The sequence below is a fragment of the Panthera leo genome, chromosome B2 (assembly GCF_018350215.1).
Source record: "Panthera leo isolate Ple1 chromosome B2, P.leo_Ple1_pat1.1, whole genome shotgun sequence".
Lineage (NCBI taxonomy): Eukaryota > Metazoa > Chordata > Mammalia > Carnivora > Felidae > Panthera > Panthera leo.
The window spans coordinates 106,692,033-106,718,948 of NC_056683.1; the positions used below are offsets into that span (position 1 = coordinate 106,692,033).

General features: G+C 38.5%; 2 protein-coding genes across 6 annotated transcripts in view; one reads left to right on the plus strand and one right to left on the minus strand.

Moving 5' to 3' along the window:
• The window catches only part of MCM9 (minichromosome maintenance 9 homologous recombination repair factor), a 111,167-nt gene that overhangs the window by 59,243 nt on the left and 25,008 nt on the right, over positions 1-26,916 (minus strand). The window lies entirely within an intron of this gene.
• Positions 11,169-23,707, plus strand: ASF1A (anti-silencing function 1A histone chaperone). 4 transcript variants are annotated; one of them, XM_042939712.1, is made up of 5 exons: positions 11,947-12,761; positions 16,132-16,193; positions 17,255-17,370; positions 21,829-22,005; positions 23,249-23,707. In XM_042939712.1, exons 2-5 carry the CDS (start codon positions 16,145-16,147, stop codon positions 23,459-23,461), a joined length of 555 nt encoding a protein of 184 aa, XP_042795646.1. In that variant the 5' UTR covers positions 11,947-12,761; positions 16,132-16,144; the 3' UTR covers positions 23,462-23,707. The 4 variants fall into 4 exon arrangements, with proteins under 4 accessions (XP_042795642.1, XP_042795643.1, XP_042795646.1 ...); XM_042939708.1 differs by lacking the exons at positions 11,947-12,761; positions 16,132-16,193 and adding an exon at positions 11,169-11,697; XM_042939709.1 differs by lacking the exons at positions 11,947-12,761; positions 16,132-16,193 and adding an exon at positions 11,716-11,933.

The following is a 26,916-nucleotide window of genomic DNA, read 5'->3' on the forward strand; positions in this document are numbered from 1 at the left end:
GTGGCTCAGTTGACCAGCTCAGGTCATGATCTTGCAGTTCGTGAGTTTGAGCTCCACACTGGGCTCTGTGCTGCCAGCTCAGAGCCTGGAGCCTGCTTTGGATTCTGTGTCTCCCTCTCTCCCTGCCCCTTCCCTACTTGCACTCTGTCTCTCTCCTCTCAAAAATAAACAAACATTTTTAGAAAATTAAAAAAGAATGTAGGGGAAAGAGAATTATATTGAAACAAAATTTTTATATACTATTAAAATAATCTGAACTGGATTGGTTTCACGTTAAGATGTTATAATAACCCCCAAAACAATCACTAAGAAAATATCTAAAAAAAAAAAATAGAGTAAAACAAACACTAAGATATTAAAATGATACACAAGAAATTACATTAAACACAAAGGAAGGCAGTAATGGAGGAATATTGCAACAAAGAAGACATAAGCCATGTAGAAAACAGAGTGGAAAACAGCATTTATACAACCTACCCCATCAGTAATTACATTAAATGTAAATAGGGTAAACACTTTAATAAAAAGCAGTTTGTAGAATGAATACAAAAACATGATCCAACTATGTGTTGTCTATAAGAGACATACTTTAGACAGTAACCAAAAGAGGGTTGCAGTGCCTATGCTAATATCAGACAAACACTTTAATACAACTTAAAAAATGTTAATGTGACAACAGTATTCACAAGTGAAGATTCAATCACACTGGCTTCTGTGCTAGTTAGATAACATCTAGAGCAGGAGTCAGTAGACTATGATCTGTGGGCAAAATCTGGCCCAACCATTTGTTTTTGTAAAAATACTTTTTTTGGAACACATTCATGCCCATCATTTACTTATTGTCGATGGCTACTTTCACACTACAACAGCAGAGGTAAGTAGTTGTGACAAACACTGGCCTTCAAAATCTAAAATATTTATATGTGGCCTTTTACAGAAAAAAGTTTGCTGACTCTTGATCTAGAGTATTAGTGTTTACTTTGAGACATCACATTTTAAAAGAAATACTAATGAAAAGGGAAGGGTAAAAATATAATAAAGGACAAGGAAATAATGCAATTTAAAGAATAGTTTATGGCATAGAGTGTGTTTAGCCTGAAAGAAAGATTTGGTGAAGAAAAAATAATTTTTATATATTTAGAGAACTAACCTATGGAAAAGGAATTAGCCTAATTGGGGGCAGCTTCAAAAGAAATAACAGAGACCAACATGCAGAGTTTTACAGGGAACTAGAGGAACACTTGAGGTGTTTAAAATGGAACTGGCTGAGGCACCTGGGTGGCTCAATAGGTTAAGCATCCGACTTTACCTCAGGTCATGATCTTGCAGGTTCCTGAGTTCCAGCCTGGCATGAGGCCCTGTGGTGACAGTGCAGAGCCTGGAGCCTGCTTTAGATTCTGTGTCTCCCTCTTTCTCTGTCCATCTCCTGCTTGTGCCCTGTCTCTCTCTCAAAATAAATAAACATTAAAAAAAATAAATAAAATGGAATTGGCTACTCTGCAAAGTACTAACTTTTCATCAAAGTAACTATATAAGCAAAGGTGGAATGTCTACTTGTCAGAGGCAGTGTAGAAAGGCATATGTGCAATGAATAAGTGGCTGTATAAAAAAGGAATTAGACCCCACATTGGGTGTAGAGATTACTTAAAAAATAATAAATAAATAAATAAATAAATAAGGAATTAGAAAATACTTTGAGAGGTAAGAAAATTAAAACACAACATACCATAACTTATGGGATGCAGTTAAAGCAGTTATTATAGGGTAATTTATAGCTATAAATGCGTACATTTAAAAAGAAGAAAAATCTCAAATCAATAGTCTATGCTTCCACTTAAGACACTGAGGGGGTGGGGGGAAAGAAAAAAAGAAAAGCAAACTAAACCCAAAGTCAAATAAATATTAGAGCATAAAACTGAAATAGACGATAGAAAAACAATAGAGAAAGTAAAACCAAAAGTTGACAATCCTTTTTTGGTAACTAATCCAATAAGAGAGAAAAATCAAATTACTAAAATCAGGAATCCAGGATGGGACATTATTAATGACTTTGGAGAAAAGAAAAGATAATAAGGGAATACAATGAACAACTATGTGTTAACTACTTAGATAACCTAGCTGAAACTGATGAATTCCTAGAAAGACACTAACTACCAAAACTGACTCAGGAAAAAAAGAAAATCTTTGTAGACCTATAATAAGTGAAGAGTTTGAGTTAGTAATAATAACATACTACTCATCCCCCTCCCCCTACACATACAGATAGCTACACTGATGAATTCTATCAAACATCTGAAGAATCAAATACTAATTCTTTACAACTCTTCTTTAAAAGTAGAAGAGGAAGGAATCCTTCCTAACTCATTCTATGAGACCCATATTACCCACATACCAGAAAGCAAAGACATCACGAGAATACTAAACACCAGTATCTCTTATGACTACAGATACAAAAATCCTCAACAAAATACTAGCAAAACAAATACCCAAAATACTAGTGAACCAAATTCAGTAATATAGGAAAAGAATTCTACACCACAATTAAGTGGTATTTGTCTCAGAAATATAAGATTGATATAACATTTGGAAACCAATTAATGTAATATTCCCATATTAATAGAAGAAATGACAAAAAGCATATAATCATCTCAACAGAGGCAGGAAAAGCATTTGACAATTTAATACTCCTTTAATTTAATTAATTAATTTAATTTAATACTCAATTTAATACTCCTTCATGAAAAAACACTCAACAAACTAGGAACAGAGGGGACTTTCTCAACCTGATAAAAGGCATCCACAGAAAACCCACAGCTAAACATCATTCCTAATGGTATAAGACTGAATGTTTTCCTGCTAAGATCAGAAACAAGGTAGGGATGTTCACTCTGACTATGAACACTGTACTGGAGGTTCTGGAAAGGGCAATTAGGCCAAAAATGATATAATAGGCATCTAGAGGGGAAACAAAGAAGTAAAACTAACTCTATTTGCAGATAACATAATCTTGCATACAGAAGATCCTACGGAATCCATTAAAAATTTATCATAACTAATAAATGAGTTCAGCAAAGTTGAAGGATACAAAATCAATTTTTAAAAATTTTTAATCAATTTAAAAAAATCAACTATATGTCTATACACTTGCATTGAAGAATATAAAATGTAATTAAGAAAGTAATTCCATTTACAATAACATCAAAAAGAATAAAATACTTAGGCGCACCAGGGTAGCTCAGTCAGTTAAGTGTCCGACTTGAGCTCAGGTCATGATCTTATAGTTTGTGAGTTTGAGCCCCATGTTGGGCTCTATGCTGACAGTCCGGAGCCTGGAGCCCGCTTCGAGTTCTTTGTCTCCATCTTCCTCTGCCCCTTCCCTGCTTATGCTCTGTCTCTCTCTCTCAAAAATAAATCAACATTAAAAAAAATAATAAAATAAAGTACTTAAGAATAAATTTAATAAAAGAAGTGTGAAACTTATACTCTGAAAACTACAAAACATTGTTGAAATCAATTAAAGATGACTTAAACAAACAAAAAAATTCCCATGTTCACTGACAGAAAGACTTAATATTGTCGAGATGGCAATATTCCCCAAAGGGATCTACAGATTCAATGCAGTCCCTATCAAAATCTCAACTGTCTTCTTTGCAGAAATTGACAAGATGATCCTAAAATTCTTATGGAAATTCAATGAATCTCAAATAGCCAACATAACCTTAAAAAAAGAACAAGAAAGACTCACATATCCTGATTTCAAAACTTACTACAAAGCTACAGTAATCAAGACAATATGGTAATGGCATAACGATACAGACCAACGGAACAAAACTGATTGTTTAGAAATAAACCCATAGATTTATGATCAAGTCATTCTTTTTTTTTTAATATTTTTATTTATCTTTGAAAGAGAAAGACAGCCCATGCATGCCCTTGTGCACCAAGTTGGGGTGGGGCAGAGAGAGAGAAAGAAAGAGAAGGAGACACAGAATCCGAAGCAGGCTCCAGGCTCTGAGCTGTCAGCACAGAGCCCAACGAGGAGCTCGAACCCACGAACTATAAGATCATAACCTGAGCCGAAGCTGGATGCTCAACCGACTGAGCCACCCGGGTGCCCCTATGGCCAATTCATTCTTGATAAGGGTTCGAAGACAATTCATTGGAGAAAGAATAGTCTTTTCAAATGAAACTGCTGGGAAATTGGACATCCACATGCAAAAATAGAAATTTGGACCCCTACTTCACTTCATATACAAAAAATAATGCAAACTGGGTCAAAGACTTAAATATAAGGTGCTGAAGTATAAAACTCTCAGAGGAAAACCATCCAGCAATTCTATTCTGGATATTTATCTGAGGAGAACAAAAACATTAACTAGAAAAGATACATGCACTCCCATATTCACTGCAGCATTATTTACAATAGCCAAGACATGGAAACAACCTAAGTGTCCATTGACGGATAAATAAAGAAATTGTAGTACATATACACAATAGAATTTTATTCAGCCATTAAAAAAAAAATGAAATCTTGCCATTTGCAACAACATGAATAAACCTTGAGGGCATTATGTTAAGTGAAATAAGTCAGACAGAGAAATACTGCATGATGTCTTTTACAAGTAGAATCTAACAAAGCTAATAGATATAGAGAACCAAGCTCATAGATACGGAGAATAGATTGGTGGTTGCCAATCTATTGGTGGGGAGAGAGAAATGAGAAAACTGGTTGTGTTTTTTTTAGTTCAAACAAATTGCATAATTTATAATAAAAAAGTTTTAAAAATGAAACCATTAAAATCCTGGAAGAAAACAAAAATAAAATAAATGTATAAAACTCTTAGAAGAAAATGCAGGTGTAAATTGTGATGACCCCTGAATCAGGCAGTATTTTTGGGTTTCAGACTTTTTGAAAATTAAAAGCTTCTGGGGCAGCAAAGGCCACCACCAAAACAAAACAAAACAAAACAAAACAAAAAAACCCATGAAAACAAAAAACTGTCTCACAGAATGGGCGAAAAAATTTCCAAGCCTGATAAATACAAGACTCTGAAAGTGTCTGATCAGTGATTTGTGTTTAAAATATATAAAGAACTCTTACAACTCAGTAAGAAAAAGACAAACAACCCAATTTTTTTAAATGACCAAAGGATCTGAATAGACATTTCTTCACAGAAGGTATACAAATGGCCAATAAGAAAATGAACAATGCTCAACATCTTTAGCCATCAGGGAAATATAAGTCAAAACCACAATGAGATCCACTTTGCGTATCACCCGTGGCTATAACCAAAAAGGCATAACAAGTGGGTTGGTGGCAGTGTGAAGAAATTGGAATGCTCACACATTGCCGGTGGGAATGTAAAAGGATGCAGCCACTTTGGAAAACAGTCTGGTAGTTCCTCAAGAGGAGTTACTATATGACCCAGCAATAATTAAGCGTAAACCAGAGAAATGGAAACACAGGTCTTGTACAAAAATTTGTAAACAAATGTTCATAGCAGCATAGCTGTTATTTAAAAAAAAAAAAATCACTGTGTAATCATACTGAGGTTCTGAGAAGTGGATTCTTTGTATGCTGGATTCAAGGCTTTGGCAGTCACAGATTCTAGCAACCTAAAATCTACCAATTACCTAGTAGCTCATTTGTGAAACCTTTCCCCTTCCTATCCTTCCGAGTATTTGGCCTTTTCCACATGATCCTGCATATAAGGCCTCCAATCTCATGAAGCATCCTTGCCTAGCTTCCGTCAAGTGAGTCTCCATCTAATGCCGATTGTCTCTATAGTAACCAGCTAGAAACGCTGCTATGCTTAGCAGTGGCTTTGTGCAAGCAGTGCTCTAGCCTAGAGAGGTTTTAAAGATTTCAGTCCTCTCTCTACTTATCACACATTTCTCCTGGTATCAGGAAAAGAAAGGAGCCTCTAATGAACAAGACAGGTGGAGGGTTAAAGAGAAAAGGACTGAATGTAAAACAAGAAGGAAGATGGATGAGTGGAGACTGAGTTCAAGAGGAAAACGAGTTTAGAAGGATCTCTGTTTATAGGAGAAATGAGAACACATGGTAAAAAAAAAAAAAAAAAACAACTAGATTCAAGAAATGGACAATAATTATTAAGCATTTTCATTCATATTCTTCTGGTCAGAAACAATATATCAACATCAACAAATGTCAACAACAAATATAATTATGGTGCTTCAGAAAGCTAACTGATATCATTGATAGCTATCCAAAGGGTGTTTCACAGTAGGGTCCATTTATGGATAAGGGATCAGATATAGTTTATATCTTCAACAAACTTGTAACCTAATGATGGGTAGAAATGAACACAAAACAGCAAAACTGCTATTAATGAGGTGGAACACAGAATGGGGGGTGGGGACATACATTATGTAACAAATATGGAAATCTTACAAAAAGCATAAGGATGCATTCCAGGAGGGATAGCTCTATCCTCCCCCCAGATATCCCTTCTGCAACAGGAGGCTTGACACCTGTGGTGCCTCAAGGGGGAGAGGCCCATAGTTTTGCATTGGCTGGGCTTCTTCTCACAACTAGTATATACCTGGGCTAATCTCATTCATGGAACTTTGTTCCTCAAGAGTTCATTAATCAAGACATTACCATGGTGTCTGCCAGCCGGATACAATTGCTTTTTCTACACATAAAGGCCACTTTAAATATCGGACACAGAGGAGAGAGAATAGAGAAGCAAGGTCAGCAAATAAAGGAACGAGTTTATTTTTTTTAAGTTTACTTATTTATTTTGAGAGAGGAAGAGAGAGAGAGAACGAGAGAGAGAGAGAGAGTATGTTCACATGCGAGCAGGGGAGGGGCAGAAAGAGATGGAGAGAGAGAATCCCAAGCAGGCTCTATGCAGTTAGCTAGGATCCCAACACAGGGCTTGATACCACGAACTGTGAGATCATGACCTGAGCTGAAGTCAAGAGTCAGACGCTTAACTGACTGAGCCACTCAGGGGCTGGAAGGAATGAGTTTCTGAGCACCAGTGTCCTTATTTGTTATGTGGAAATGATAATACCTTACCCTCCTACTATACCAGGATGTTTTGAGGTTCCAAAGCAGATCATTTAAAAGTTCTTTACAAATGGGAAAGCATCGGGGCTGGTGGGTGGCTCAGTCAGTTAAGCACCCAACTCTTGAGTTGGTTCAGGTCATGATCTCATGGTTCCTGGGATCAAGCGCCATATGGGGCTCCATGCTGACAGCACAGAGTCTGCTTGGGATTCTCTCTCTCCTTCTCTCTGCCCCTCCCCTGCTTGCATGCTCCTTCTCGCACTCAAAATAAATAAATAAACATTAATAAAAAAAAAGCAAATGGTAAAGCATCATACCATATATAGATATACATACATACCATATATATATCATACCAAATATACGTACACATACTATACACATGGGCACACACACACACAGCCTTTATTTTGATACCATATTTTGCCTCCCACAGAACTTTAACAATAACTGGTTAAAGGTACATAACACTTTCTATTCTGTACCATACAGACTTGATTACACAGTTATCTTTCCTGCCAATAAAGTCTATGAGGATTATGCCCCTGTATGTTTCATCTTTGAATACTCTACAGAGCTGAGCACAATAATTTCACATAATAAATGCTCTCTATATGATAAATTATTAAAATCATTACAGTAGAATTTATTCCTTTTAGAAATATCAACTCTAGCAAATCTCAACATTCTACAATTATACACAAAATCTTATCTAAAACTATTATTAAATTTTGACATTCTATAACTAATAAATAATAAGGAGCCCTTTAAACTAACTAAAGAGCATACTACGACAAGCCTTAAATTAGAACTTTTTTTAAAAGATGGGGACAATATCTCTTTAGAGAGTGTTAAACACAGGACTAATGTAATTACCCCAGGTGGAAATCCAGGATTTGAACAAAGGCAAGAGGTTAGCACTTCCATTCCTATAACTTCCGCAGCAGGCAGGAGCTAAGACTTGATTTATATCTTAGTTATAATACATTTTAATTCAATATATTTTCAGTTAATTCAATCTAATACTAGTTCATTTTAATTCACTCTTTCATCTTGTTTTGTGTGTGTCTTCAATTTAACTTCAAGCTTAAGATTTTTAGAAGCCGTCTGTAGAGGAGGCAAGCTGCATCTTGCCCCTTCAGATTTTAAGCTATATGCCCGACACCAATAGGTACTTCTCTGAGTAGCTACAGGAACCACTCCACACCCCACCACAGCCTACTGGCATGGCTAAATGACCACTTCATTTTACACCACAGAAAGGTGTGATAACAGACCAATAATTGGATTAAAGAAACTCAGATTGTCAAATAAGCCTAATTATGTGGACAAAAAAATTATAGCTGTATTAGTTTGCAAGGGCTGCCATAACAAAATACCAGTCTGGGTAGCTTAAGCAATGTAAATAATTTTCTCACGGTTCTGGAGGCTAGAAGTACAAGATTAAGGTGTCCGCAGGGTTGGTTTCTTTGAAAGCCTTTCTTCTTGGATTGCAAGTGGTTGCCTTCTTGCTGTATTCTCACATGGTCTTTTCTCTGTGTATGTGTGCCCTTTGTCTCTTTTCATGTCCAAATTCCCTCCTCTGGGATACCATTTAGATTGGATTAGGGCCCACTTTCAGGAATTCATTTAACTTAACCACCTCTTTAAAGGCCCTATCACTAAATAAAGTCATATCCTAGGTACTGGAGAGTTAGTGCTTCAACATATGAATGGGCGGGGGGGGGCACAATTCAGCCTATAACAATATCTAACTAGGTTCATTTATCTCTGTCCTTGGCACTAGTTTAGTCTTTATTGATCTTAGAGTCCAAACAATCTCCTTCAGCCATCCTTCCTCCATACAGAGGGAATTTACACGGAGGGAAGCAATTTTGGGGATTATATTCTTTGCAGCCCTCCAAGCATCAAGTGGGCCCCCTTTGGTACTTAATAAATGAAGATACTCATGGTGACCCATCTGTTACAATATGATCAGCTGCTTGAGAGTCACCAAAAAGTTGTCCAGCAATCTTATAGATTGTCTCTGAAACTAGAGTGATGCTTTTAGAATTTTTTTTTTCCCTCTGTGAAATACCAGCTTATTTAGAAATATACTAGGGCACATCTGGGAACCCCTTTGGCCTTTCCTGTAAAGTACTGTAAAAGGTGAAGAAGGAAACTATTGGAAAAGATGCTCAAAGGCTCTTTAATGTTTATGAAAGGCAATAGTAAAAGAGTTAAGGCAGGACACACAACATGAGAGGCCTCGAGCCACTATTTGCGGTTTCCAGTGGCCTATTAAAGAAGGTCACTTTCCCCTTAAATACTGTTGTACATGACATGTTAAACAAACAGTTTTAAAGAAAATAAGCCAAACTAGTGGTATCCAGGTAGATCTCTTCAGTTCTTGATGCTGCATATCCACCAAAAGCAAGTTTTATGGTATAAGGTATACCTTATTATGACACACCTATGGTCAGACTGCAAAATACACTTTATTTTACCAAGCTTATAATGTCATTTTTATAAAGCAAGTGAATTAGAATCTCCTCTTAAGAGAGCCTGCAATAATCAGAAAACTGCATATACCATTCTCAAAGGACTCATGTTTTAATCTTCTATGGCCATTTATCTTACCTATCTAGTGTATCTTAACAGCATATAGCAATTGACACTTTATCTTGGCTAGTGTTAAGACCAGCACTAATAGAGTGAACAGAGAATATAGTTTATCAGTCACAGTAATTTGCATCTATCACCACACTAAGGCTCCTAGTGTAACATACACAAACAACTGGGCTTGAGGAAGCCTTTTCTGGTAGGTCCTATTTTACTGTTTAATCCATTAACAATAAAATGAGAAACCCCTGCTCCAGTTTTTCTAAATATGGGGAGGCCTGGTATTACCTTTTCCATATTAACTTTCAAAAGACTATCTATCAGATAAAGAAGCCTCATCAACAGCAATCTATTTAGTATGAAAAATGCCCAAAGAATGAGAACTCAAAATCCTGGGCACTATACTAAGAAACAACTCTTTCAGCACAGATGATACTTAAGAAGTAATACTTTTCTGAATTTAATTAGTCAAGATCAGTGGTTTCACTCGAAACACTTAGGGAAAAAACTGATGGTTTATGAACAGCAGGTAATAAATCATTATGGCACTCTTACTAGGTAAACAGAAATTGTTCAACAACCCCACAAACGTGTTAAAAGCTCTCCCTTTCCCCACAGTGGTAGTTAAACAGCAGAAATGAATCCACACGAATGACGACGAATCAAGCCGACTCCTCAAAACTTGTTTGTGGTGCCACAAATTTTTATTTACTAGCGGTTTGGGTCATAAATTTTTTGAAAATCACATGCCCTGGTATGCCGCTGTCTTCTTTACTCTTCCTTTCCCTTTCCTATCATATTTTTTGCCCTTTGGTTTCCTGACACTTCCATTTTCTCTTTTTATGTTCCTGTTATGCTCACGAAACGGCAGAAAACTGGGGTGTAACTGATCACATCGTTGGTAATCTTTTTCTTATTCTGGGGTTTTCCAGATTAGAACGGGAAGACGACTCAGGTGCAGCCCAAATATTACCTATTTAGATTTTTCATGCAAAGTATGCGTGGAAAAGCCTCTCTCTTTGCCCTTCATTTTGTGTCTATTTAACTAACGGCGCTGTAGTGCCCAAACGCAGATATTGACCAAGAACTAGATTTCCAAAATGGCTTTGCTCCGTTCGAGCTGGCACTGGGTCTATAAAATACAATTTATTTCCACTGCAACCAACCCTTTCTACCCCAAATGTACCCAGTACGTAGGAAGCTGAATCTAACCGAGTGTAGACAACCAAATCACATCTATTAAATTCAGTAGAGAGACTGCACAGCAGTTGGACTGATGTTAAAAGAGAGTTAAAAGAGAAAAAAAAATACCCAAAAACCACACGAAGCAAACCCGAGGGGCGGGCGTCGCCCAGAATCGCGCCCTCCCGCCGCCTCGCCGGCCGCGAGCACGCCTCCCCGCCGCGGCCACGCCTCCTCCGACCCCCGCCCCGCCCCGCCGCGGCCACGCCCGACGTGAGACGCGGGAGCCGCCGGGCCGGGGGCGGGGCCAGCGCCGCCCCTCCCCCCCGCCGCCGCCGGCGGCCTCCGCGCGGGCCTCCCAGCCCGTATTCCACTCACTTTGTTCTCCGCCTTTGTCCTAATCCACACCAGCAGGTGGAGCCGCAGTTAAAGTTTCCGAGTCCATTCCGGGAGCGGGAGCCCATCTTGCTCACCGCCGAGGCCCTCGCTGGAGGAGGAGGGTCAGAGCTTGGGTGCAGCCAATCGCGGGCAACGCTGCTAGTTATCAGAGCAGAATGGGCTGTAGTTTAGTGAAATAGGAAAGCTGCAAAACACTGTGGAGTGCTCCCGTGTAAATAAAAAGAGGAAAAAAAAGTTTCTCAAGTCGCCGCTGCACGACGTCGGGCAGGCGCCGGGGCGGGGGTCTGCGCTCTCCCGAGCGGCCGCGCGCTGGACTTTATTGTGCCGCAACAAGCCCCGTTCCCATTGTTTGTGTTTTTTTCAAAATATGGCAAAGGTTCAGGTGAACAATGTAGTGGTGCTGGATAACCCTTCTCCTTTCTACAACCCGTTCCAGTTCGAGATCACCTTCGAGTGCATCGAGGACCTGTCTGAAGGTGAGTCGGGCGCTCGCCCGCCGCCGGGCTGTCAGTTGCGGGCTGCAGACGTTGAAAGTTTCCCGGGCCCGGCCTCGCGCGGGCGGCCGGTGCTCGGCGCCGGACGGGCGGCAGGCTCGGCTCTGCGGAGGGAAACTTGAAGTTGATGGACGACGGCCGCCGAGGCGCGCGCGGCGTTCGGCCGCAGCCGGGGCGCCTGCCGTGGCTCAACTTGCGAGGAACTTGTTCGAGCGGAGGTAGCCATGTTGTCAGCTTTGTCTGGCGGGCGGGAGGTTCGCTAGACCCGCACTCGCGCCCGCGGCGCCGGCCGGGGGTCGCCCCGGGCTGGCCCCGCGCCGGGAACGGCCTCCGCGGCCCCGGCACGAAGGCTGGGAAGGGAGAGGCATGTGTGTGGTCGCGCCGGCGAGTTAGCAGCGGAGCCATCTTACCAAGAGTAGAGAATTGGGCCACCGACCCCGGCGTCACTACGCCTCCTCTCCGCGCCGCGGGTGACGAACACGGCGCCCCGCCTGCCCACCTTCCTGCCCCCGAGCGAGAGGCAAATCCATTTTTAGAGCTTACGCTGGAGTTGCCCTACTCTCCTGGGTGGCCGTGCCCGGCCGCCCCGGGGAGGAGAGCGAGGCTGTCCTCGCGCTGATTTCTGGCTCCCTGGACCAACCAGCGGGGGAGGCGGGCGCAGGCTCGGCCCCTCGGCGCAGCGGGCCGGGCGCCGGCGCTCCCCGGGGACCGCGGGTGCTCCCCGGCGGCACTCCCCGGCCCGCGCCCGGGATGCTCGGGGCACCCGGGGATGCTGGCGCGCAGGCTCGCCCCGACCGGCGTGGACTCCTGTTCCGTAATGACTGAAACCTTCTCTCCTCTCGCTCAGAAGAAAAATATTGCTAAGCTATAAAGTTACATTTAACCCAAGAGCAAAAATAAGTAAAACACTTAAATTCCCAGGACTTAAAATCACTGGCTTCTCAGTAGTCTGAAAGACTTTCTTCAAGAACGTGTTGAAATCTAATTAAAATAACTCATCCAAACACCCTGAGCATAAAATACAAAAGTGGGCCAGGAAATAAAAGGTAAAGTTCTAATGGCAATGCAAAAATTTTTACTACTTTTTTCTAAGTCTGTATTAAGGTCTCCAAAAATATTTTTATTATATGCAGTAACAAATATTTAGGAAGCTAAAACTTGTCAAGGCTTTTTTTTTAATATTTGCTCGTAAATTTTATTAAAATAATCCAGTGCTTGACTTTTCAAAATTTGAAAAAAAAAATTAGCTTCATCAATGGTCATTTTACAATTAAACAGGACATACTTATTTGAACTTACAAGTATATTTAGCGAAATGCATTTAAAATTATGCAAATAATGGCATATAAAGCAATTTCACTTTAAAAATTAGTTTTTAATATCCACAAAATGTATTTTATGTAGGGTGTTAGGTTTTCAAATTATAAAAGCAATACATGCTCATTGTAATAAACTTTTTAAAAGTTGTACAGGCGTATATAAATTAACAGTCCTCTGTACTCAGTGCTTTCCACCATCTCCTGTAATTATAACACTTTAATCTGTGCTCTTCAGTAAGTATTAATGAATATATAAAGCATATATGCACATATATAATATGTAGGTCCCATTTTGAAAGACCATTCATTTATTAAAATTAACTTCTAATAGATCACTGATAATAAAATTAAAGGGGATTTTTCTTACTACTCTGAAACCATTTGATTACTTTCCCAGAGTGCTACTGTCACCATTTAACTACCAGGCCAATTTTTCTTATCCAACCAGTTGGTAATCTTTCCTTTTTTTGCCAATTGTATATAAAAATTGGCGAATGCAAGAGAAACCATTGATCATTCCAACTTATAGCATTTTAAGCTTAAGTTATTCAAAGTACAGGTATTTCTCAAGTGATGCCTTCCATTTTAAGAGCCAGTTTTGGACAAGGGTGATAGATGATTCATGATGTTACAGGGCTTTGGCATTGGATGGTTGAAACTCACCATTCATGGAAGCAGAATTACGTTCCATTTTTACCTGGGACCTAATCAGAACTCAGCTGAAGGACATCAGAGTTTTTAGGATACTAGTGTCAACAATACGCTTACTTCCACTTGTACACTTTATCCCAGAGCACTAAGACTGGTTATTTAGCATTTTTAAAAAGAGTTGAAGCTGAGTCATACTGAAAGCTGCAAAGGAATCTTTCAAAAAGGTGCCATGCTTGTGTACTCCACCTAGAGGCTATGTGGATTAAGGAAACTGAGTTTACTTAGCAAAAGCTTCTTACAGGTTCCATACTTTTATATTGCGGATCTCTAAAAAATCTATTCTTAAAATGAAACTACAGAATATTCTGAAGGGGAATTTTCACTTCATAATTTTGTCTCAAGTCCCACACCAGACGTTGGCCACCATTTTTCATACTTTAATTTGATTAGGAGACCCAGGATGTGTTTGATCTGGTGGTCCCAAGTCTGTACACGTTTTGATTGACCTTCCTGCTAATCTTTGTTATGCCCTCTGTGGACTACTGATTCTTTCTCTACTGAATGGAGCTTTCTTTCTTTCTTTCTTTTTTTTTTTTTAAGTTGGTCAGTACCAATAATTCTAGCTACTATTAGTCGAATACTTACAATGTACCAGAGTTGAACATGGTGTTTCATGCTTTTAAACTTCAGGCTTGTTCTAATTCCCAAAGATTACATACTTTCCACTAGATCACAGATCGTCCCAAGCAGTGTAATTAGTTTAAAATTCACTTGGTTACTTCCCTCACTCCCAACCATAAATGCAGATACTTGCAGGCCGGGATTTCCATGATTAGATGAAACAGTTAACTTTTTAAATGATTAAACTACTTCAGCAGATAACCTGTGCATCTGACTCTATCCCTTCCTCCTTCAAATACAAGGGACAGGAAAATGAAAGCAGAGTTAAAAAAAATAGTAAGAATAAAACAATTGATGCTAATTTATAAATAAGTACTGAGCATTTTAAACTCAGTAGCTATAGCAAGGATTCCATCAGATAGAAATCAAGGTACAGGTGTTCCCTGAGTTACAGCCTGTGCTCCTTAAGGGTAGATCATCTTCCTATAGCCTCTGGTCTCACCCATCTCCCCCCTCCCCCCCACAATTAATTTCCTTTATTCCACTATTCATTTGAGAGCAGAAATGGAAGAATGCATCTTCCTAGTTTTGGTTTTGGAAAGAGCCCAGGCTTTGGAGTTGCAGAGACATAGTGTAGGTTCTGATTCCTGAGTTTGCTAGCTGTGTGAATTTGGGTACATTACTTAGCCTCTCAGGGCCTCAACTTTCTTGTTTGCATAATAGTATAATTAAATCCATATGATAAAGCTGTTGAGATTTAAATAACAGGTGTGAAATTGGTAAGACCAATGCTCAGCACATAGTAGGTATTTTACAAAATAAGTTTATAAATTCTGACTATGTTTCCATGCCAGACTACAAATGCCAACTTTCTACCAATTAGGAGGCCAAGAGCACTATATGTATTAGTACAAATAAATACATACAAAATGAACAAAATATGAAAACCTTCGTGTGAGAGTTCCCAGTCTTACTCGCACTTGACTAAGTTTAATAGCTTTTATACCCCTTTCTTAAAAGTTTCTCCACTTGGCTTTTGGGTTTCCTATGTCACTAGGCACTAATTTTGTAATTTTATTAGGTATCTATCTAGTAGATATCTCAAATTTAACATGTCCAAAAGAAATTCCTGTTTGATTTCATCCCCTACCCCCTGCAAAAAAGGATTCTTGCTGCCTTTATCTTCAAGATTTATCCAGAGTGTCCTTGCTCTCATCCCTATGGCTACATGTGGTCCAAGCTACCATAATTTCTTGCCTCAGTTGTTAAAATACCCTGTTTCTTGACCCTCACAATCTCACAATCCATACTGAACACAGGAGCCAAAATGATCCTTCTAAAATGAAAAGTGGATCATGTTATTCCTGTAGTCAGAACCCTCCCAATAGCTTCCTGTGCCACTCAGTGTAAAAGCCAAAAATCTTTACGATGACCTTTAAAACTCTGCATAATCTGGGGCACCTGGGTGGCTCAGTTGGTTAAGAGTCAGACTTCGGCTCACATCGTGATCTCACGGCTCATAGGTTTGAGCCCTGCGTTGGGCTCTGCTGACAGTTCAAAGCCTGGAGCCTGCTTCAGATTCTTCATCACCCTCTCTTTCTCTCTGCCCCTCCCCTGCTCACACTCTGTCAAAAATAAAAAACAAAACCAAAAACTTTACATAATCTGGCCATGCCCCTCACACCCAAGCTAAGGGTCAGTTATTTTCCCCTTTATTCAGTCTGCACCAGCCCAGCCTCGTTGCTTCTTCAGCAGATACTTGCTGTTCCTTCTAGCTAGATACTCATATTGCTTCTTTCCTCTTTTAATCTTTATCAACAAATAGATGATCTCGTGAGATGTCAGATGCAGGACCCTGCATCTGGAAATGTGCTAGAAGACAGAAATGTAAGTGGTCTAGAAGAGAGCCATGACTTACATAATAGGTCCTCAGAAAGTGCTGACTTAGTAGAACTAGATTCTCAGTGACCTAGAAACACCCCTCTGGGAGTGCTGTAGTCGCAGCGGAAGTGAATCCAAGGGTGGGCCGCACTGTGCTAAACACCCTCAGGACCAGGAGGGCTCGGGTAATCTGTATTTGCAGAGCTGTCTTCTTCCCCCTACTAAGCAGGAAGCTCCTTTGAAAAAGCAGTCATTTTACCCACCTCTGGGTTCTTGCTGCAGAGCACACTGTAGAAGGTGCTCAATAAAAGCTGAATTACATGTAACAGTTGAATTACAGAAAATGTCTTGGGTTGCACTTCAGCGTGTCTTATTCCTCCTGATGCTTGTTCCCACTGTATATAGTCTGTTGTATAAAGTGGCACAAGGATCCTTGGTTTCCTCTTCCCAATTTAAAGAATATGACATGAAGAGGGACCATGAGGAAAAACCCTGACTGGTCCCTTTGACAGTTGATGAGCTGAAGCCCCTTCTAAGCCACAAGGGAAGTTTGTTAATAACTTTTCCATTTTGGAGTTCTTTGGTGATTTGGATCTGTGCAATATAGTATGGGGCAGCCCTTCCAAAGTGTTTAAGTAGGTTGTTAAGAGATAACATACGAAAAAAAAGTGGGGAGGGATTCCATAGCCAAATAAACTTGGGAAATGCTGAATTAACGTTACTGGTGTTCTTGACCGAAGGAAGTTCCCGAACACTCTGCCAGTGTGCTTTATTTATGAATCCTTAAGACAAGGTTGTAGCATTTCCCAAGTTTTTGGCCATGTTGGTTTGTTTATGAGGAGCCCTGCCCAGGAACTAGTGTTTCACAAAAGAACATTTTGAGAAACTCTGTTAAGAAATGTAAGAATTTTATAAGGAGCAGTTCAGTGCCTTTTTGGACTTTCTGCTGTGAGAAGTCAATTTCAGCAACCAATAATTGGCTTAAGTGGACATTAAAATAGGGTCTTTGATATCATCTCATAATGTAATTACTGAATATGAAATAATGTTTTGGTTTTTAACCCTAGACTTGGAATGGAAAATTATCTATGTGGGCTCTGCAGAAAGTGAAGAATACGATCAAGTTTTAGACTCTGTTTTAGTGGGCCCTGTTCCTGCAGGAAGGCATATGTTTGTATTTCAGGTAAGATTGTTCTTGGTAAATATGTATGCCAAATACGTTTCTAAACTATATATCTCATGGTCCTCACTCGTTTCCTTTTGGGTTAAATCACTCTGCTTCTGCTGCGCTCACTTTTTATCTGCTTCTGTTGTGTTTTAGGCAGCCTCTGTAGCATAAAGGAATGCTACCTCTTGACTTTGTGTGCTGAGAGGTTAATGTGATGTTTACTCCAGAGTGTGCACAGCATGCAGTAAAGCTTATACTGTGTCATGGCACACGTTGTGGTTAACTCGGGGCTCTTCCTGTGGACAGTCCGACAGTATCAGACCTGTGGCTGTCCAGCAGCCAGTACAGGGGTTGAATGCATACTACTAACTGGTATAGTTAGTAATAGGCATCTTGGTTTCTGGTTTCAGCCACTAGGAGTACTGACCACAGAAACAACTTTATTTCAGCACACTCCATGATTGAGCTAGGTTAGTTAGGTATGCTACTAGAGAGATCTGCATAATCTTGGATCATTGGAATTAAAGTCCAGTGTTTTACTAAAGCATCTAATCTACACATTTTATGGAGAATTACTGTTACAAATCTACTACTGTGTTTATTATTTGTGAGGGGAAATTCCAATACAAATTATGTTCTCAGATACCACTGACAGTATTTGGGTCTGTACCAAGGCTTCAGACACTGTCTTCTGTATTCAAAGTGTTACTTCTTTTAATCTATGTTAAATGGTTGTTTAAAACTATTCAGTCATTTCCCAATTATCCATGCTTATTACAGGGAGATATTTACAATAGCCCAAAGAGTAACTACTCATAGGTTTCAAAAAGAAAACTATTAATTTTCTTACAGGTATTTATACACAGCAGAGTCCCATCAGTTAATGTAGAACCCACTGAAAAGACCTCATCCAGAAGGACATTAACTCTTTCTACCCCTGATGTCCCCCCCCTTTTTTTTTTTTTTTCATTTTCAATTTAAATGAATAGTGTTGGTCAGATAATCCCATCTGATATGGGCCATGAATCTGGGCCATGAATCATGTATCATAAACATGGTATCTATAGAGTTGCTACCTATCCTTCCCTTCTCCTAAATACAGAATCAGAATTGTAGTCTCCTTAGTGCTTTTTATTAAAAAGCAACAAATAATTTACTGTATCTAAACAAATAGTTAAGAAAAGCTCAAATATATTAGTTCATATCTATTCATTAAAAGTGCTGTTGACCTGAGTCATGTGAGTGCATAACCTTGGTGAAAGACATGGGTAGGGGGAGGCACTGCAGTTGACAGACTGCTTCACATCCTGCCCCATTGCTTGTAACACACTTGTGTCTTAAGTTCTTGAAATTATTACACAAAGAAGTATTTGCTTTGACCCGTAAGCTTGGAAAACCCATAATTCACTGATGATAATTCATGATGTGGTTAAGAAACCTGGATTGATTTGTACTGGTAGACCTTTTTATGCTACTATAAAACCTGCAAATAAATCTTTTGGCTTTGAAACAAACCCTTAAATGATCTTTTCTGTGTGTTTATGTTGTTAAGAACACTGTTAAGCTTTTGGCTGGAGTGAAAAATATATTCAAAGATATTTCCCTCCAGTGATTTTCCAGTAGTTTTACCTTGGTATCAGTGTTCATATTGCCAAAAAGGACAGAGAAAGAGCACCATGCAATGTAAATCAGACTGTCACCCTGTGTATTTAAAAAAAATTCACCATTATCAGCAAAAAGGGAACTAACCTACAGTTTTTGTTTTGTGTTTTAAACAAACTACATAGTATTCCCCTGGTCTGCCATGAATAAACATGCCTTTCTTATGAGTGTCAAAGGCTGGCAGGAAGATGTCCAGACATCTATGTACTACTGCTGGTTGACGTTAAAAATCTCTACCTATCACTTCATCTTTTTTTTCTTACTGTTTGTTTATTTTTGAGAGAGAGAGAGAGAGAGAGAGAGCATGAGCAGGAGAAGTGCAGAGAGAGAGGGGAACAAAGGATCCGAAGCGGGCTCCATGCTGACAGCAGAGAGCCTGGTGCAGGGCTTGAACTCAGGAACCCTGAGATCATGACCTGAGCTGAAGTCCAATGCTCAACTGAGCCACCGAGGCACCCCTCTGTTATTTCATCTTAAGTGATCTGAGAGGACTGTGAGTTTTTCTACTTGAATTTGGATTTGCTCAAGTTGAATTCTTTGGCAATCAAATTTTAAAACACAAACATGGCTAGAACCAATCTACTGAGGGAATGGGAAGCACTATGGGAGGAAAGTTTCCATAGCAGTACTAAACTACCTCTGTTTCCCCATTCTCCACAAACTTCCAGAACATTAGAAGCTCTTTGGGTACCCTGGAAGTAACCTAACCCCTCTCAGTAGGGGTACACAGGATCTGTAAGACAAACAGCATATTCTCAGGACAGGCCTTCATACCCCTGCTGATATCTCTCTAAAATGATCATAAATTACTTTAGGTCAGGCATTGAGTTATGCAGGAATTTCAAAATACTAATCATATACTGTGCACCCAGAGCTGTGCCAGACATGGAATTATAAAGATGAACTGGACAGGATTTCTGCCCAGAACAAAGCTTAGAATCCCAGCAACAACTGAAAGATAAACACATTTAAATTATTGGACATACATTAAAGAGAGTTTGTGTCAAGTAATAAAGTACAAAAACAGTACTATTAATTCTATCTTCTGAATTAGGAAGGGCTTCACTAAAGGATACATTTTATGCAAACTTAGATGAATTTTTTAGGATGTTAGGGAAGAGACTTACAGGCCAAGGTAACAGTATACGCAAAGCACAGAGGCATGAAAGATTACCAGTACATTTAAAAGAACTCTGATTCTAGAACAAGAGTAAGAGGTGTGGAAATAAAGGGAATGTGAATGAGCTGTTGGTTGGAGACAAATTGTGAAGGGCCTTATAAATGAAGTTAAAGAAGGGATTTTTTTTCTCAGAAATGGGAGTAATCATCAGGAATTTTTAAAATTAGTGAAGGGATAGGAATGGATCTTTGCCTAGCTAATGCTGGCAACAGTGCAAAATAGCAAGCGAGCTAGGGGAGAACAGTTAGAAAGTTGCAACAGGATTCCAGAGAAGACATGAAGACACGAACTGAGACTTGAGAGATGAGAAGTGTTAGACTGGCTGGATGTGGGAGGTAGGGAAGCAGAAGGTGACTTAACTTTTCGGCCTAGATAGATGTTTTAGACTAGATAGATATTTTATGCTTTTTTGTGTCATCTACATGTAATAACTATACAATAATCATTGGTCTTTGATAATTCAAACAGCCTGATTGAGAATGCTGGACAGGGGTTTTCCCAAGCCAAGGCCACGGCTGAAGTGTTCACCAGGCTCAGGGATGTTCGTTAGTGTCCTGGCAAGAGTAAGCTAATCTGCTGGGACAATCTATCCATTTACCATTCAGAATGGCTGCCTCAGGTCTGTGTCAGTGCCCATCAGTCTATGACTCCTTCCAGCCGTACGTAGCGCCACAGGGCCCTAGCCTTTTCTCATGCTGTCCACCTCCTCTAGCTCACTTGCTTCACCTTCTGCACTCAAGATTCAGCAGCTGGATTTAAAACAAGGTCATTGAGTATGTCTGCTCAAACCAATTTTTACCTTCATTGTATTTCCAGTGTGCGTGGTTTAAATAGTACACTATATTTTAGTGCCTATCAAAGTCATTCACAGTAGTTTAATATTTTTGAGAATCTGCTGAATAGCTATTTCTATTCCATTTTCAATTTGATATTAATTTACTATTAGAATATCTGTGACAGGTGGGAGAGTGGCTGTGTGTCCTGGGTATAATAGAGAAACTGGTATAATAAACATTTGCTGCCAACAGGCTATGTGGAGATCATTGAATATTTACTAATTTAGGTTTGAAGATTATGACTGGAGGGGTGCCTGGGTGGCTCAGTTGGTTAAGCATCTGACTCTTGATTTCAGCTCAGGCCACGATGTCACGGTCATGGGATTGAGCCCTGCACCGGTCTCTGTACTGGGCATGAAGCCTGCTTAAGATGCTCGCTTCCTCTGCCCCTCCCCCACTTGTGCTCACTCTCAAAAACAAAAAGAAAATTATGACTGGAAAAGGGTAGAGTCAATGAGACTACTGATTTAATTATTTGCTATATTTTATAAAAGGTTTTATAAATGAATATTGCACAATCCCTCAGGAACTACCACACAGTGTAGCTAGATTTATCTTCCTATAGAAGTAGTGAAGCTTTCAGGTACCCAGAGTAATTACGTATACCATGGAGAAATATTTGAACTATATTTTCTGGCTTTAAGTCAATCTTAAAAATGAACATTTGCCTTCCCAGTATGATGTCCCTAAGTTTTTGTTGCTGTACCCTTAATTCATGATGCTCAAGGTAACTAAAACTCCAGTCTTGCTTGCCTCTTTGTGACGTGTGTTTCTTTTCTTTTTAAATTATTCTAGGCTGATGCACCTAATCCAGGACTCATTCCAGATGCAGATGCAGTAGGTGTAACAGTTGTGCTAATTACATGCACCTATCGGGGTCAAGAATTTATTAGAGTTGGCTATTATGTAAATAATGAATATACTGAGACAGAATTAAGGGAAAATCCGCCAGTAAAACCAGACTTTTCTAAGGTAATGTTCTGACTATTCCTCTTTCATTACTTTTACTATTAAGCAAGTGCCAATTCATACTATATTATGAAAATACCTTTGAGACAAAATAAATTTGAGGTCTTTGTGCTAACTGGGCAAACTAATTGTTCCATTACCCATACTTGACCTCAGACCCTACCTCCAAGTGAATCATGAGTAATTAATGTTGGTCAGGCACCTTGAGAGTCTCTGATGATTTAGAAAATTGAAAAAATCCTCCTGTAAGAAACAGTTGTTTACAGCTGCTGCATGGCATTTCCCACACATCATAATTCTTTTCATTTCAGCCTTTACAACATAGAAATTCATGATTATTCAATGATATTCTTGGACTGTAACTCTTCCAAAAATTGGCGCGCGCGCGTGCATATGTAGGTTTTCCTTTATCTGCTATTCTTAGAGGTTAACCTAAAGGTCTTAAATATTTCTGGTTATGGAAAATGGCTTCTGAGTGAGAATCTGAAACCTGTGATTCAGAAATACAGATTCTCTGAAATACTTAGTATTTCATGATTTTTCTTGGGAACTGTAACAGTTTTAGTAACTGATCATTTATGTGAGATTGAACACAACACCCCATCTGCTGGATCATGCAAGAAAAATTACATGGGAGTAAAGTGGAATGTTTTTTCTGGTAATAAGGCCAGAATGCTTAATCCTGGTATGAGACCTTACATTGACTCCGTGTATTAGTTACTTATATGGCACCTTGTATAGCAAAAAGAGAAGAAACTAGAATACTGATTCTGAGAGTGAACCATAATAATTAAAAGGTAGGAAACCACTAATAATGAGATATTATATTTGAAGAAATTTTTCATTTTCTTTGAAAATATTACTGAAGATACCACATCAATCTACAAAGCATACTAGTTTGTGAGATAAAGCATTCTATGAAGAATTCATCTGCAAGAAAAAGAAGAGATTCTCTCCCTTTTAGGAAACAAGTATAAAGGGGTTAGATATTTTATTGGTTAATAAGAGATCTGGATGAATTCTCTCAGATTCTCCATATCCTGTTTCCATTAAGCTAAAATAATAATGTCTGCTGTAGGCCTGGTCCTTGTGTGTTGGGTTAAGGTGCTTTACTTAATTAGCCTTTGTATATGAATTTGGCCCTTTAGGAGTACTAAGGTAAAGAATCATTCTATTAAGTTTCTATTTGTATGTAGTATCTAACTTTCTTAGTGTTTACTATTTATATATTTCCTTCTTCCTTCAGCTTCAAAGGAACATTTTGGCATCTAATCCCAGAGTTACAAGATTCCACATTAATTGGGAAGACAACACAGAAAAACTGGAAGATGCAGAGAGCAGTAATCCAAATCTACAATCACTTCTTTCAACAGATGCATTACCTTCAGCATCAAAGGGATGGTCCACGTCAGAAAACTCACTAAATGTCATGTTAGAATCCCACATGGACTGCATGTGACCATCTGCCATCCCTTTAGTACAAATTAAGCTATAAAAACATACAGAACTATTTCCCTGAAATTCCGTAAGTACATAGTCAAGACACAATGTGAAGAATTTGTTTAAAAAACATCCTGTAGAAAGTTTATAAGAAAACCAGTATTTGAGCAAATTGTGGAATATAAATACAACTATTTTTAAGTAATTTTTTTCTCTAATGTGTTATTTTATTTGTTCTGAAACTAATCTGATTAAAACATATATATTATTTTCTTCTCCTCTATATGTAATTAAAGCACTTATAAAGAAAAAATATAAATCATTAGACCAGGCTGTAAAGCTTTCTTAGCCTTTTGGACAATAATCTTTGGACCACTATTTTACTGGCCTTCAAGAGAACAAACTTCAAGTAAAATGTTTCTTCCTGTGATAGTTTGGTTTAATGTAAGGGGCAAATTTCCATTTTTTTTTTGTCCTATCCTTAAAGAAGGGATTTGAAGTCAAGTATATGCTACCAAGAACTTCAGGACCTGATTTTCCAGGCCACCTTGAAGCCTCTTATGGCTGCTATTACATGGAATGTTAGATAGCATTCAGTTTGGTTTCTAAGATGACACAAATGTGGTTAATTGTTTATAAGGTCCTCTGGCTCTGGTTTTTGTTTTCTAACAGTTTAGGACATCAGAATATTCCTTGAATGATGTATCATTATTACCCATTGAATTCAACATGTCAAGAGCAGATACAAACTCCCTAAGTTTAAGAACAGGATATTATAATGACTTAGATGTTTTCATTAGATTTATAGAAATGCTATGAAATTTTCAAAACTGATTTGATCATCTGTTGTTGGCAGCATTTATATAAAAACAGTGTATTTGGGAAGGTGTATTTAGCTTTATCGTAAGAGATAAGTCACTATTTTGGAAATATATATATTTTCACACATGTGGTACTCTTCTCCATATCCCTGGACACTCATGCAGAATAAGATAAGGCATATTTGTGGTTGACATATTCTAGATAGCCTTTCCAGTTAAGTTTTTTTAAAAGCAATCTTGGAAAGGAATCCATTAAGTGGGCCAAAGGGTTCTTTTTCTTTGATGAAAGCTAGGTCCTTCCTCAAAGTTTCTTATGCTCCATTAAATTAAGTGTAGAATATTCTCATTACTCTTGCTGCTAAGCAAGACATTAGCCATATGATGCAGAGTTATGCAGTGCCTTCATATCTAAAACTTTTATACTGCACTTTTTAAAGCTTTTATTTTGAGGAAGGGAAAAGGGCATTTGTCTGAATATGGATTCTAAGTTGTATATATTTCCTGTCATTCTAAAAAAGTGAATTTGTGAAGCAAAATTTTGCTAAATGTTAAATTTTGAAATTTAATATACCAGGTGATTAAAATACTGTCCATTAACTAGTTCATAGACTTAAAATACATCCAACTGTTAAAACTATATGAAGAAAATTTCATTTTTGTCTAATTGCAATTAAATTTAAGAATATGTTAAAATAATTAAAATGAAAATAAAAGTAAAAATTTCCAACAAAGAGCTCAGTGATTAATATAACAGGAAAAAGATATGTGCTTGTTAGAAATAAAGCATATATAAGCCAAATAACCAAATGAAGCAATTTGCTGCTGAGTTTTTATTCTAATTATAATGATTGATTTTGTATTGACACCAAGGGTTAGGTTTTTACATCAATTTGTAAACAGCTAATTTTCACAGAAGGTTAAGACTTAAAAACTATGATCTCTTACTTAAAATTTTTATGATTCTGTAATACTTAGAATGCAAACATTAGGAGCTAAGAAGCTATAGCATGTGGGTTTTATTTTTCCCCTGTTTAGCCTCATTTATAGACACTATCTGAATTATACCTAAAATGTTTGGAACAGTTTCTCTCCTTTTTGATCACAGTAAATTGCTCTGTCATGAGAATATACACAGGAACAAATTACCTATACCACAGAAGAGAGAGGCAAATAGATTGGAGGGAGTGAGGATATCATTTGAACTGAGAAAACATTCAGGAAATCTGAGGAGCATGCATGCATTTGTTCATTTATAACCTTCTATAAACTTCCATGTGGTCTTATCCTCTGGTTTAAGATTTGGGTTTCTGGTTTTACCAAGAAAGTCTATGGCAGCGGTTTTCAAAACTTTTCACTGTAATCCATAGTTAAAAAACAAAGTATGACCCTGTAATGCAAGTTTTTATAGTAATTTTCATGACAGTGCACCCTTATAGTGCATCTTTATGTGTGCAATATATTCTGGTACCTTTTATTGTATTTCATTTTTTAAAGTGCTGGTTTTGACTCACTGAACTTGGCATTTATGACTCTAAGTGGTTGCAATACACAGTTTGAAGAAAGGCTAATCGGGCCCTTTGAGTAGATGAGAAGTAGCAGTAACTTTCCTATAGTTCTAAAATTCATATTCCCTATACCTGTCTCTTCTGTCATATTTGGATTATGATCTTTACATTTAAAAAAAGAGGGAGGGGTGCCTGGGTGGCTCAGTCGGTCAAGCGGCTGACTTAGGCTCAGTTCGTGATCTCGTGGGTTCCTGAGTTCGAGCCCCGCTTCGGGCTCTGTGCTGACAGCTCAGAGCCTGGAGCCTGCTTCGGATTCTGTGTCTCCCTGTCTCTCTGCCCCTCCCCCTTTCACTTGTGTGCTCTCTCTCTCCCTCTCAAAAATAAACAAATATTAAAAATAATAATAATAAAAGAGGGAAAAGTGCTAGTGTAGTGTGAATCAGCAGCCATTCACTTGAAAACTGTCCAAATATTCTGAAATTACTAGTAGCCTAGCAGATAGCTTGGACTCATTTCTTGGTACTCTATACAATTAACTTAGGAAACATTCCACATAATTACTTGGCAAACACTTTTATTTGTTTGTTATTGATATCATTTTATACAGGATTCTAGAACACCGGGTCATAGGAAGTTTTAAATGCACATAAAGTGTTCTTTATATATTCTTGCTTACTACCCTTTCCAGTATGCTGCACCTTGTTTATGCCTCTCAATTTACAGATCCCTTCTCATCAATGCTTAATGTACTAATCAGTTATATTTCAAAATCTGAGAGCCCCTTAGAATGGGGCTCTCATTATGTAGGACCATTAAAACAGCTTTTGCTGCTTTATGATAAGTTTTATAGTATAATTTCTCCTAAGAAATTTCAGCACAGACCATGGACATTAGGCTTCCCTTAACAGGTAGCAAATAATATTGTAAAATGTGTGAAACCAAGAGCCTATAACAGAAGGACAGGAAAGCTATTTCCTAAATCAAAACAGTATAAAATACAAAATGGCATCAAAACATTTTAAAAAATTTTTCCTAAAGTTACTTTATAATCAAATCTTGACATTCTATCTGAAAAAACTTTTGTATGTACTTGTTGAAGAATCATTATAACATGAGTGAAGCTCCATGATGTAATGATGAAAGTATGC